The sequence below is a fragment of the Crocodylus siamensis genome, chromosome 4 (genome assembly GCF_052110815.1).
Source record: "Crocodylus siamensis isolate JL-2025a chromosome 4, ASM5211081v1, whole genome shotgun sequence".
In the NCBI taxonomy this organism is placed as follows: Eukaryota; Metazoa; Chordata; order Crocodylia; family Crocodylidae; genus Crocodylus; species Crocodylus siamensis.
In genome coordinates this window covers 94,886,969-94,900,430 of record NC_143398.1, presented here as the reverse complement: position 1 = coordinate 94,900,430, position 13,462 = coordinate 94,886,969, and the positions used below count along the sequence as shown (strand labels likewise).

The window sequence follows — 13,462 nt, the reverse complement described above, 5'->3', positions numbered from 1 at the left end:
GATTGCCTTTTTGTTTCCACGTGTTACTTGTCCAAGTGCAAGAGTTAGCAGTGTGCTGTCATGATTCTGTCTGGTTGCTGACACAGAAAATGCTTCTAGTTTTAATGCTGTCTCCAAAATGTATCTTTCTTCAGTGTGGGTAATGGTGTTTTGTGAATTAACTGGATTGTGCATTCTCACAAGCCAGAAAATTGTATTTGGGTATGCACAAAGGTGAGCATGAATAAATCCAATGGCTTTCCAAAAATACTATATAAACTTGGGAATAGGCCATACCTGCTCCCCTCCACAGATGCCTCCCTTTTCTCTTTCTGGTTCATTTTTTGTAGAGCAGTTTATTATGTGTTGTATCTTAATTGTTTTAATATGGTTTCTACACAGGTTTCTGCTTCCATGCTCAAGCAGTTTCCTAACAGTGGCTTGAACCCCGGTCTGTTCAATATGGGTCCCCAGCTGTCTCCTCAACAGATTGCCATGCTAAGCCAGCTTCAGATTCCCCAGTTTCAACTAGTAAGTACTGTACTTTCTCACATATTTCACACCCCCAAATGTAATACTCGCCCTATTTTTGGAAGGTGCCGAAAAAGAGGAAAAAAACCTTAATTTTTGACTCCAGGTAAGGGGCTGGGGCTGGGACCACATACCTGATTGGAGCTGTGTGCCAGTGCTGAGACTGCATTGGTGGGACTCCAGAGATAATGTGCAGGGTCAGATCTTGTGTGCTGGCTTGATATGGTACACATTTGGGGAGGGGTGGGGTTCCTTATGAGTCTAGAAATTTGGTGGTTGGGAAGGAAGCAGAGGCAGTATTAGTTGCCATGGCTTCCACAGCCACAACAATTAATGCTGCCAGTGTTCTACAGCCCACCTCCCTCCCCGGCCAAATTTCCAGGCCCATGGGGAACCCTTTTCCTCACGTATATAATGCTCATCCCAATTTTCCTAAGCTGGTTTTGGGGGATGTGGTGGAGTATTATATATGAGGAAATATGGTAGCTGGTCACCTTATTGGTATAAGCTGAGTTCCTTACAACTCTGTCCCTATTTACAGACATTCCAAAGATAGCTTTCTCCCTTTAGGTTTGTTCCACGTCTAAGTCTTGTTCTGCTGATTTGCATTATTTGTGTACAAACACCAGTTGCTGCTTTGTACTGGAAAAGCACACTTGTTGGGGAGTGGTGTAATCTAAACTGACGTATATAGGTATTGTGAAGTTTGCATTTGTTGTAGTCCACTGGTAATGAATCTTAGCAACCCCTTCGGGGGGGAGCTGTTGCATGATGATATTTTTGTCATTTGTGGTTATGCTTGTATTTTTCATTACTTAGATATGGAGCTACTGGGAGTATGATTTCTAATTAGATAAGATATAGCAAGGAAAGCAAATCATGTTCCTCTAATAATTTCACCAGGATTTTATTTCCTTGTTAAAAGTAAAGAACCACAGTCATCTTCACTGAAAGCTGTGGATAAGGCTTTACAAGTGGTCAGTTTCATCAAGAATTTTTGCCTGAAAATGCTCTGTCTTCTCCACTTATTTTATAGGCATGTCAACTCCTCCTGCAGCAGCAGCAACAACAGCAGCAGCAGCAGCTGTTACAGAGCCAGAGAAAGATTTCTCAAGCTGTGCGACAGCAGCAAGAGCAACAGGTATGACATTCTTGGTTCTGTCAAAGAAGGAGGGCACAAAGTGTGTGAGAGAATGTGTCAGTCTGGCAGACTGTGCTAGAGCCTATATGGCATACTCTAGTCTAGTCATTACTGAGGACTGTTAACTCCTTTTAAAGTGGTGTGTGCACATGCATTATTACTCTCCTCTTCTGAAGTAATTACTCCTACATAGTTACCTAAGCTACTGATTTTTTTTGTTTTTGGTTTTTTTTTATTATTATTTATTTGGGTTTTTTTAAGCATAGTTTCCCCCTACATATTTCTTTTGTGTGCAGATTGCCCGTATGGTGAGTGCCCTCCAGCAGCAGCAACAGCAGCAGCAGAGGCAGCCTGGTATGAAGCAATCTCCATCCCATCCCGTTGGTCCTAAGCCGCATTTAGACAGCATGGTACCCAATGCTCTGAATGTGGGTCTTTCAGATTTACAGACCAAAGGGCAAATACCTGGATACGGTTCTGGTAAGCACTGCCATGAGATGGGGTTCTTCATTGTACTGGTAGTAGTATTACTACTCTGTTAGCCAGTTTGACCTTACTAAGACTCTAACAGTCTACTGGTGTTTCTAATTTATTTCTAGGCATCATATTTTTGTTTCTGGTTATGAAGTGTCCAGTTTCTTGACTTTTTTTTAACTAATACTAGAACATTAAACTTGTCTTGCAGTGATATAGGGGTCACTAGCAAGGCTGCCTTTCTTCAGCCATCTATATAGCACCTCTTGAAAGACAAAATTAGAGATAGCATAGTGAAATCTAGGTAGTTATTTGGAGTTAAAATCCTGATATGCCATATTTATATTCCAGCTGATATTGGTATAGTGCAGTCTATCCATGCACTTGGGCTAAAAAACTGTGAATATAATGGCATCTATGCAGAACATGGTTTGTCTGCAGATTGGAGTTGAGTGCCAGTAGGATACTTCAAAATAATCTGCCTGGAGGTGGCTGAGTGTTTAGAATGAGAGGTGTTGCATGAAGGCAGTGTCTTCTGAGTTAGGTGAATTATTTGCATGCCACCTGGAGTGTGGCCATCCATAGGGGTTTCAGTTACTACCATTGTGTTTCTGTTTATCTTTTGTGTTTGTAAGAGTTTATCTGGAAGGATATTCAAAAACAAAGACAGAGAGAGTGAGCATGAGCGCAAATGGTAATGTTTTCTGTTTCACAGGCTTTGGCTCAAATGTCTTGGATTATGGCATGGTGGGAGGGAAAGAAGCTGGAACAGAATCTCGCTTTAAACAATGGACTTCTATGATGGAAGGGCTGCCCTCCGTAGCTTCACAAGATGCCAATATGCACAAAAATGGTGAGAGAGTGGTTTGAGGTTATTCTCCCAAAATGGTCAAAAGGAAACCTTTTCTTTTTAGTACCACTTTCACCCAGGTGAAAGGTACCGATAGAGCAGTCTTCCTTCTACTTGCTCTTTTGTCTGATTAACTTCTCTATTCATGTTTTTACGAATCACTAGTATCAGCTGCTGATGGGTAACATCTACTCCCCATATGTCATTGCCTCTGACACTGCTGGAAAACTAGTGTGAAGTGTTGGTACTCCTGTGTTGATTTTTAAATTCTTAGTTCCAGTGTTCCTTCCCCTCCCCATTTTCCTCAGGTTAAATGCATCTTTCTCTTGCTTCTCAGGCGCGATAGTGCCCCCTGGAAAAGCCCGTGGAGGATCACCCTACAACCAGTTTGACATAATCCCAGGTGACCCCTTGAGTGGCCATGTGGGCCCTGCTGGTGATAGTTGGTTACCTGCCAAATCTCCACCAACAAACAAGATTGGAAGCAAATCCAGCAACGCCAGCTGGCCTCCAGGTATGGCACAAAGAAAAGTTCCAACTCCTTAGTTGAAATGCCAAGAGGTTTTTTTTTCTTTTCAGCCTTTTTTTTAATAACTATTTCAGGAAATATATTTCTTGGGCTTTTGTATCCAGTTCATTATATTTCTTTGCACATTTAAATGTGTCTTGAAGGCCTAAGTTCACAGCATAAACTTAAGTTGAGCTGAGAGCAGAAAAGCGTAAACTGTGAAGTACCTACTTCAGATTCATTAGTCTCAAGTGAACTGTGACTACTGGGTTTGGGCATGGAGCTGTGACTAAAATCCTTTTTAATCTGCCTCGAGAGAACCTAAAATATCCTTTTGTACCATTTAGTTTCATACTGTTAAGTGTGCATGAAAGCTAAACAATTTTGTCAGAAGTTTTGCTGACTGTAAGGACATAAATGTTTGGTTTTATGGTTGAGGAGCTGGAGTTTTCTGTGTTGAGTTTGTTGCATTAATCCAGTATGAACTGCTTTGAGTGGCTGTAATGATGCGCACCTTCCAGTGCAGATGCGCATGCACTTCATATGCTCAAACTCTCTCGGAAGTATTGTGTAGCCAACAGTAACTGCACGGTATACGTGTACCTTGCCACTTGTTATGCTTTCCCCTGAGGGCATTAAAAGCAGTCCCATCTTCTGCACCTGAGTTCCTTTTGGCTGTTTCTTGCCACAATATGGAGCTTTTTGCAGTTTCATTCAGCCACCAACCAAAACTTTACAGCATTGGCTAATGCCTGAGATGTGTGGTTATGCATGTGTCGCACTGCCAGTGACATGTTTGAAGCATAAGGAACTAATATTTACAGCACTGCAGACATGTTTCTACTGTGGACTGGCGCTGTCCAGTCTCTTTACATCAGCAATGACTGAAGAAACGACCTCAGTTGTGTTCTTTATACTATCTCACTGTCACTGAGCTCACAAGAAGTTCTCCCCTCACCATCAGTGCTACTGGCATCACCAGTGGATATAGGGTTTTTTGCTTTTGTCAGCCACTTAATTAGTATTGGGATAGCCAGGCCTCCTGGGTAGTTGCAAAGGTACTCTCCTAGGGCATCTTTACACATGCTTGGTGTGGGGGGGGTGCTTTAATTAGAGCAGCTTTCAGGAGCCATTCTAATTAAAGTGCCCAGAACATCTTGTATATTCAATGCCCCATGCTTCAAAATGGTGGCAGGGGACTTAAACTAAAGATTGTTCAATGATCTTTTAGTTTATAGCACCCTCACCGCCATTTTGAAGTGCTGGGGCTCTGAATACATGCGACATTGAGGTGGCTGGAGCATGCTAACTAGCACGCTCCAGCAGACTTGATTAATCTGCTCTGATGTTCTGATTAGAACGTGTTGGAACAGGCATCAAGCATGCATATAGGTGCACTAGAGCGTCCCCTACCTCCTTGATGATCCAGCTCCCTCAAAGGAGTTTGTTCCAGGATGAACCTCTACATAATAAAATACCAAGCACCATCCCGTGGGCCATTATTTTTGACACGTTGTCATTATGTTTATATTGGCCATAAGAGAAATTTGACTGTTGGACAGGTCCTGTTCCTTCAGGTACCAGTTCATCTGTGCCCAAACCAGAGGACATGTCAAAAGAATAATCCAGTTTACAGAAGTGGAAGGTCTTACTCTACATCCTCCTCTAACCCAGAAGAAATGATGCCCTTAAGCATACCACAGCTAGGCAGTTTCAGGGGATTGCAAGCAAAACATGATCGCTTCTTTCAAATTCCCATGGAAGTATTGGACAACTAACATAAACTGGTGGTGTTCTCCACTAGGCCTCGGTGGGAAAAGTAGCTTTGGCCATGGGAGTCCCACCTTGTCCAAGAAACACCCAAAATCAAGCCTCCCATTAATACAGTTTTGACCCTGTTGGTCTGGAAGGGAAGAAGAGATGTCTAATAGCACGGTATCAGTGCAGTATGCTATACCTATGGATCCTGCAGTATATCTCAGACTTTTGCTATAACACCATATTTGCCTTTGCATCAACAAACAGGGTTGGATGAAGTGTCTGCTCCATGCCAGCAAGCAATCAGTGTTTTTACCTGCTGTAGCAGACACCTGTTTTCACTTTGTCTAGTGTATTTTCTAGATCTTTAGAACAGCTGGGCACACACACAACTTCTGAGAAGTGTTGCTTCTCTCTTCTTGATACAAGATGATTCACCAATACCATATAAGCTGTCGTCCTATGCCTGTCTTCCTAGTGTACCTTCTTCCAGCTTTTGGAATGGAACACCCTGTCCCTAAGCACAGTGGAGGTACACTGTCAGCTGGATCTGACCAGTGCATTCCCACCGGTACAGAATTGATCCCTCTGTGATATCTCACTCTTTAACCTTTGTGGCTGTCATGGATCTACTAGCAAGTCAGTGCTATTATAAGGAAAAGATGGATTTACTGATTGCTGTTATTTGTGGGAGAGAACTGAGGTCTGGTGATAAGATCCCCCTTTAGGTTTTTTTGTTTGCTTTTTCCTTCTGAACAGTGTACCTGGGAAGATACGGTTTGATTCTTTAAAGGGTGAATGGGTTAATTCTTTGGAAGTAGAAGTCAAAGGCATATCTCACATCCAGCGTATAAAGTGATGCCCTCATTCTGGTAGTATGAAGTTGGGCAGCAGGAGGGAATTATATATTATTTATTTATATATTTCTCTTCCCCCCCCATTTCTTGCTGACAATGAGAGCATCACTTTATACCTTGGATATGAGATGTGCCTATGGCTTCTTCCAAAGAATCAAACCATTTAGTTATTCGTCTCAGGTTTTTTTTCTGGCAGAGAGGTTGAAGCACATGGTGATCTCTACCACAAGGCTTTCTCTGGCTCTAAAAGGGCAGGCTTTGAAATAGCTAAGGTGAATCTTGCTATATCTATTAAAGCACATTCTACCATAGGTCAAGCAGCTTCTATAGCATTCGTGAAACACACCCATTGAATAACAGACCACCAGGAATTCTGTTCAGTGTCAGTCTCTGAAAGTGTTGATTGACTGTTGTATTGGCAAAATTGCTGTTCTTCTGAGACTCCAAGAGCCCACCTTGAATGGACTGATCATATTGCATTAAGTGGCAAGTTACATGAATGCACAATGTTGAATAATACTGATGAAAAGGTCTCTAAGCTCAAATGCAGAAGCCTATATGCACTAACAGTACAGTGTATATGTGAAAAATATACTTCGTAGAATAAAAATCGTAGAAACGATGTAGTATAGTCATCAAGGCCAAGGTCACTGAAGCTTCATTTGGAACTGAGAACAGTAAAAGAAGGACAAGAGTCCCATGAATTTGAGCCAGGGTAGACTTTCATATGTATGAACTATGGAAAACAATATAGTGGGAGAGTAAAACAAGACACATTCTGACTAGGAAGTCTTCTCCTGATGACCCACTAGGGAGCTATAGAAGAGATACTGCTTTTGAGTCCTTTTGAAACATCCTCAAATTTTTTTTTTTTTTCTAACTCTCATTTCTCTCTGCATCAACCTTTTGTTACTTCCTGTGCCAGAGTTCCAACCGGGAGTGCCATGGAAAGGTATACAAAACATTGACCCTGAATCTGATCCCTATGTGACCCCTGGAAGTGTGCTGGGGGGTACAGCCGCATCTCCCATTGTAGATACTGACCACCAACTTCTGCGGGACAACACCACAGGTAAATATGCAGACATGTAGTGAAGAGTGATTACTCACTTGTGTTGAGCTTTTACATAGTTAATATAAATGGGGAAGGGGGAGGGAAGCAGTACTCAACCATTACCACAGAGGGTGACAATGACATCTACAGTGTTAACTGCCAAACAAGTCTTGTCTGTAATTACACATCTGTTGCATGTCACAGTTAGTTGTGTTAGTACGAAATGGATTTGTCTTGAGACTTGACTTATACTGTGGAAGATCTGTAATATTTGCCTGCAATCTTTTTTCTTTCCCTTCCCTTTTTGTAGGGTCTAATTCTTCCCTCAACACCTCGCTGCCTTCACCTGGTGCCTGGCCCTACAGTGCCTCTGACAATTCCTTCACCAACGTTCATAGCACTTCAGGTATGCAGGCCTTTGAAAAAGGGTCACTGCCTAGTCAGTGTAGTAGTTATTCAGCATTCTTAAGCCATTTTGAATATGATATTTAGTGCTTACTGCAAAAACCAAGGAATTGAGAGATTTGATCAGCTGGTAGGCTTTTCTGTCTGATAAGGTGTTTCATTATAGTTGTATTCAACAGTTAAAAGATACATTCATTGAAGTTTTCTTTCAAAAGAAAAAGGTCTCAGTAACATGGATCAGGAAGTGGGGAGTAGAAAACAGGCAAGCATTTCTCATCCAGAATCGGTTAGGCTATCTAGTAGAAGGAAGTGGTGGTTCCTTTTTTTCTCTTTTTTGTTTGGCTCCTGTCTTAACTACTTGCTAAAGAATTTGAATGATTTGTTAGGGAAGGGAAGATCTTGTGCAGTCTTCTGGAAACCTTGTAAACCAAGAGCACTGTTAGGGAAATGTTTCTTTTTAACATCTGCTGTTGTCTTTTCACATTCTGAAGGAGTATGAAGAAGAGGATTTTTAGCTCCAGGGTTTCTGGCCATTAAAGGTCCGTGTTTTCTCCCTGTTATCCCATATCTTGTGTAGGTGCTGAGGACACCAAAGTATTCCTGTTAATAATGGGCACTCCATTCACTATTGAGTAACTGTTGGAAAAATCCAACCTGGGGAATCCAATGAGATTTGAAACGTTTTGTGAATTGCAGACACTGTATGTTGATGGATGGTTTTGATTAGAAGCAGTCTGAACATGTAGCTTTGTTCCACAATAACATGTACAGTTTATTTTTCTAAGTCAAAACTAGTACTCATAAATCTGTGTTTGAGGAACATCACCTAACTCTGCTTTGCCTCCATGTGACTTTTTTTAACATGTAGGAAAGAAAGGAAAGACCTGAAGTAAAACATGAGTAAGGTTAAGAGGCTGCACTACTACCTGATCTAAATATGTCTTTTACTCCCATGTTCTTCAGCTACCAAGTATTGCTCCGGTACAGGGAAAATGGGTCATCTGAGTTGGATGTTAGAATTCACTCACCCCCAGCATAAAATGTCCAACTCCATTTATACATCTTTTCAAGCAGTTTAGAGCTAAGTATATATGGTGCGAGTCATTTGCACTTTCTCTCAAGCACCCTGACTCTGAGCACTATAGGTGTTAGTGATCAAAATGTGCTGCATTATAAATCTTGCTAGCAAATCTGCATTTTTAATTCCAAATTTTGTTCTTATTGTGCTGCCCTGGGAAGTGGGGATCCTTAGCTGTTTTTCTCAAAATAAATCAGCACCACCTGTTGACAGCAACTAGAATTTTAAAAAGACATTGACCCATTGTGAGTCAGATTATTCCCTGGATAAGCATGTTTTTGCTAGACAACTTGGCCGGAAAGTACAAATTCTGCATAAGTAACTCTGACATTAACTGCTAGACTTCGTGCACCATGTCTTTTTTTTCCTACATCTTTGACTGGATAATCACTGGAATAATCCCTACTCTTCCTGTTTTTTTTATATTAGTAACTGGGAGTATCAAGTAATATCAAGAGGTGCTAAAATTGCATAGTCTCCTCTCCTGTGAGGAAAGGAAGACTAGGAGATCTCCCAAATATCTGGAATTGGGGTGTGAAGTTTTCCTATTCTGTTAAAATACTGGGCTTTCAGCTGGGTGCAGGAAGGAGGTCCTTAACCCACTTGCATTTGTTATCAGCTTTAGCTGGTACATGTCTGGTAAGCTTTCTGAAGCCTCATGTTAACCGTATAATTATTTCAAATTAATTAAATATGTGCTATCTTGGATCATCATCTGTGTCAAGAAGTCATAGCACTCAGCCTCTTGCTTTGCTTCCCATCACTGTAACAATCCTACAACACAATTCATCTTACTAGAATGCATTCTTAGGAGGCAACATTAGCTTACTAGAGCAGGGAATGATGAGACCAACATTTGAGTCCCCAGTCTGCAAACATAGTATTTTGTGACTAAGACAGGTCATTCAACCTCCCTCTGCCTTAGTTATTAGTCTTTTAAATGAGGATAACATTTGTCCACCCTTGTAAAGAGCTTTGAACTCCTCTGATAAAAGATAGTGCAGAACTGCATGGTGTTATTATGAGCTCTCTGGTTTAGATTAATATGTGCTATAAATTAGTGTGTAAAGGATCTAGTTTCTCTGTCAGAATATATGCAACGTGTATTTATCAGATCTGACTTCTTTTTGTTTTAATGGTGTAGTACATATTAACAGTTGCATGGATCCAGACTCTGCTTGCATCTGATATAAGTGGGCTTACCCGGCAACAGTAGCTGCATAATTATATAAATGTTTTGTGGGGTTTAAGGTCCACTAATTCATCACTTTTTTTTTATTTCTGTCTTTACTCTAGCAAAATTCAGTGATTACAAATCAGCATGGTCCCCTGATCCCATAGGACACAATCCCACTCATCTCTCCAAAATGTGGAAAACCCATATTTCCTCAAGGAACACTACAGGGCTGCCCCGCCCACCTCCTGGCCTGACCAATCCCAAGCCGTCATCTCCATGGAGCAGCGCAGCACCCCGCTCAGGCAGGGGGTGGGGGCCACAGGACTCAAGGCTTGCTTCTGGTGAGAAGAATCTCCTGATGGGACCAATGCTCAGTTGTGAAGGGGGTATGTTATACAGTGCTAACAGTGTGGATATAATGCAGCCTTCAGAAGATGGGAAGATGTGGTGGCATGGCAAAATTGAAGAAAAGGACCCAGGAGCTGCTTCAGCGAGCAGTAAGGACAGGGCTGTTTGCTGCCAGAGGAGGATTTATACAAAAGTCCAATGTTGTAGAGTAGTGGGTAGTAGAAAAACAAGCTGTATGGGTGGGAAAGATCCCTAGCAGACAAACTCTGGCAAAAATGAATCCTGACATTAAATGTAAGAGAAGTATTCTCTTAGATTTCTGTTCTTGGAATCTGTTCTGCTAATACATTTCATGTGGGTAAGTCTGTCTGAGACTAAGAACTATAGAGTATAGATGAGTAATTATATGTCAAAGCATTTACTTAGTTCACTTAGTTTCTTCTGACTGTGTATCTCTTTCGTTGTTTAAATATTTGCAGCCTCCACCTGGAGTGATGGTGGCTCAGTTCGTCCAAGCTACTGGCTGGTTCTTCACAATCTCACTCCACAGGTATTTCCCTCTTTCTTATGTTCTCTTGAAAGGGAGTAGTGCTAAACTGTAGAAAGCAAAGTTTGTCAGCTGTTTTCCTGTTCCCTCTTTAATGAAGTTTAACAAGGCTGAATTAACCTGGAGATTCAGCCTAAATACTAGAGTAGTCTGCTTTTACTACAGTAGTCACATTGCTTAACTGGTGTGACACATCTCATCTTCTTGGTAGCTAGTATGTTCAGTATTTATCATTAGACCATCTGAACTGTCCCATCATTACTTACAGTTTTTCATGAATGAATTAATCTCAAGTTCACTTAGAAATGTGAATAAAATGTATGCTCTGCAGCATTGTTTGTAATAGCTCAAGTCTCTGGTTTCTTTTGGACATTGTCCAATTGTCCATAGAGCTAGGCAGAACTGCCAGTGTTCACTCTAGTGTTTCCATAGTGAAACCACAGAATGTTTCCAATACTGCTGCCAAAAGCACAGTCTTGTTAATCTATTCCATTCCTAGAGCTTGTTTCCATTCACAGTAAATTCTGTGGAGATCCTGGTTTCAGCAATCCCAATTAGCCTGTATCCAGGGCTCAATGAAAGTCTATAGGATTATCAACAGCATTCCTGGGGTCGAAGACAACTAGTCCACTGTTCAGTAGGATAATTTATCACACTTGCAGTGCAGCTTTGAAAAATAACATCACTGGGGAAGAGGGCTTGTATCTTCTTCAGATCCCTCAAAATAGCTTACTGCACTCCCTTTGACATGCAGGGCAGGAGAAGTAGTGGGAAAGAAATTTGCCTCATGATGAGGCAAGTTTCTTCTGTACAAGGAATGTTGCTCTAACATTTTGCAATTGTTAAAACTGCAGGAAATATATTCTGGAGATGTTGAGATGACTTGAAAAGAGAAATAAACAAAACAGATTGGTTAAAGGAACAGACTTAACATGCAGTCCTCTTTATTTTGGGTTTGTATATAATTTTTATAGGTGGGCCCAAGATACAGTTGGAACCAATCTCTCTCTGGTTAAAGCACACCCATTTTACTTTACCACATTAACTTGTACATAATTTTCTTGTTTAAGATGTCATGTAAGCAGAACAGGGGAAACGGGATAATAGTACTTCTTTGAGTGTCTGCATACATGGAATCCTCTGTTGGTGTGCATGTGTCCCATGCACACCAAAAGTAGAGTTTGGTTTTAAAGCACATTTCAAAGAATCATATTACTATAACATAAGTATCCTATCTTCGTTGCTATAGAAAAAACTAAAGGCTGTTATTGCTGTAGAAACATCAGTCATTGGGTACTGTTAGTCTGGCAGTCCAGTGATTGTTTTAACTGTTGATTTCTCAGCGCTCCAACTGGGGAGTGAGATTAAAGGACCCTAATCTTTTACACGATTCAGCAAATCAGTTCCCAGTTTTTCAGATAACATTCTCAAATTGCTGGTTGATCTTAAAATCTTGTTGAAATGTCAAGGATGGAAAGGAAGAAATCTGGTAATCAAAATGACATGATTCTTCTGTCGTCATCTTTGACACCCCTAAAAGGGCTTGAAAAATAATTTATACACTACTGGAAAATACAAAGTTGCTCACACCTGGGTAATCTCAACCAGGAGGAAGATGGTCTTATATTGAGCTAAATTAAAATAAGATGTTTAACACAGGAGAGTTACTGATGCCTGCTGGATCTGTAAGATGTAGAAAGCACTCGAGAAAAGGTTCTGCTTGAAAGGACAATCCTGTCCCTCTCACCTGTCTTTAAATACTTTTTCTGTGACATGAAGTAAAATACTTTGTTTTCTTTTAAGTACTTCATTTATGCTAAATATCTCCAGCTCTTCAAATATATCATAAAAAAAATCAGTAGTCCTTCAGTAAATCTGTTGCTTTTCTTCCCCAGATTGATGGGTCAACCTTGAGGACGATCTGCATGCAGCATGGCCCACTGCTGACATTCCATCTGAACCTGACCCAGGGCACCGCCCTTATCAGATACAGCACCAAACAAGAGGCGGCCAAGGCCCAGACTGCACTGCACATGTGAGTTGCCCCAGCAGCATGAATCTACCCTGTTTCCTTTGCCCTTCAGAGCTTACCTTGTCGCTAGATAATAGTCCTGTGTATAAAGAGGTGATTAAGATTCATTTCTGCTCAGTTTTAGAAACTTGCATCAGGAGTCCTCAAAAATACTTCATTTAGCACTAGAAGGGAAACGGTGTGCCATATCTCAGAAATTATTTGAATGAGGCTTTTTGCAACTGGCTTTAAGAGCTGTTGTTATCAGCATGCAAATATACAAATGTGTCTGCATTTATGAAAATGTGTGACTTGTTTCCATTGGGCATTAATCTTAAACCTTCTTGAAAACAAAGTTAACTGCATTTTCAGCTTCAAACAGTCTGAATGCTAAATCTAGTTTTGCTTAAAGAAAAGGTAAAACACTTTGTGGAGCAGGTTTTTTTCCTAGAGTAGGAATTCTCAGATGTACCATAGTGTGATCCACATTTGCAGAGATTGGAAGAGGCCAGTCCCTCCAGTTCTTGGTTATGTTAGACCAGTGGTTCTCAACCTGCAGTCTGCGGGCTGCATACAGCCCAATCAGCACGCTGCTACAGCCCATTAGACATCCTGTTAATATACTTTTTTTAATGAATACACAGGAAGTTGTGGGGTGCAGCCTACCTAACACATTGAGAGTTGCATGTGTGGCCCACTATAGCATATGGGTTGAAAAACCACCGTGTTAGACTATCACTACCT

At 41.0% G+C, this 13,462-nt stretch overlaps 1 protein-coding gene across 10 annotated transcripts in view; it reads left to right on the top strand.

Moving 5' to 3' along the window:
* TNRC6B (trinucleotide repeat containing adaptor 6B) overlaps nucleotides 1-13,462 on the top strand; it is a 198,236-nt gene that overhangs the window by 168,798 nt on the left and 15,976 nt on the right. For 9 of the 10 annotated variants that reach the window (XM_090042986.1, XM_090042983.1, XM_090042978.1 and 6 more), the window contains 10 exons: nucleotides 382-510; nucleotides 1,547-1,651; nucleotides 1,948-2,131; nucleotides 2,841-2,978; nucleotides 3,313-3,489; nucleotides 7,024-7,170; nucleotides 7,463-7,558; nucleotides 9,932-10,153; nucleotides 10,640-10,710; nucleotides 12,603-12,742. In XM_090042986.1, the coding sequence (XP_089899112.1) occupies nucleotides 382-510; nucleotides 1,547-1,651; nucleotides 1,948-2,131; nucleotides 2,841-2,978; nucleotides 3,313-3,489; nucleotides 7,024-7,170; nucleotides 7,463-7,558; nucleotides 9,932-10,153; nucleotides 10,640-10,710; nucleotides 12,603-12,742 (1,409 nt within the window). The remainder of the gene's footprint in view (nucleotides 1-381; nucleotides 511-1,546; nucleotides 1,652-1,947; nucleotides 2,132-2,840; nucleotides 2,979-3,312; nucleotides 3,490-7,023; nucleotides 7,171-7,462; nucleotides 7,559-9,931; nucleotides 10,154-10,639; nucleotides 10,711-12,602; nucleotides 12,743-13,462) is intronic. The other variant, XM_090042982.1, reaches the window with a different exon arrangement.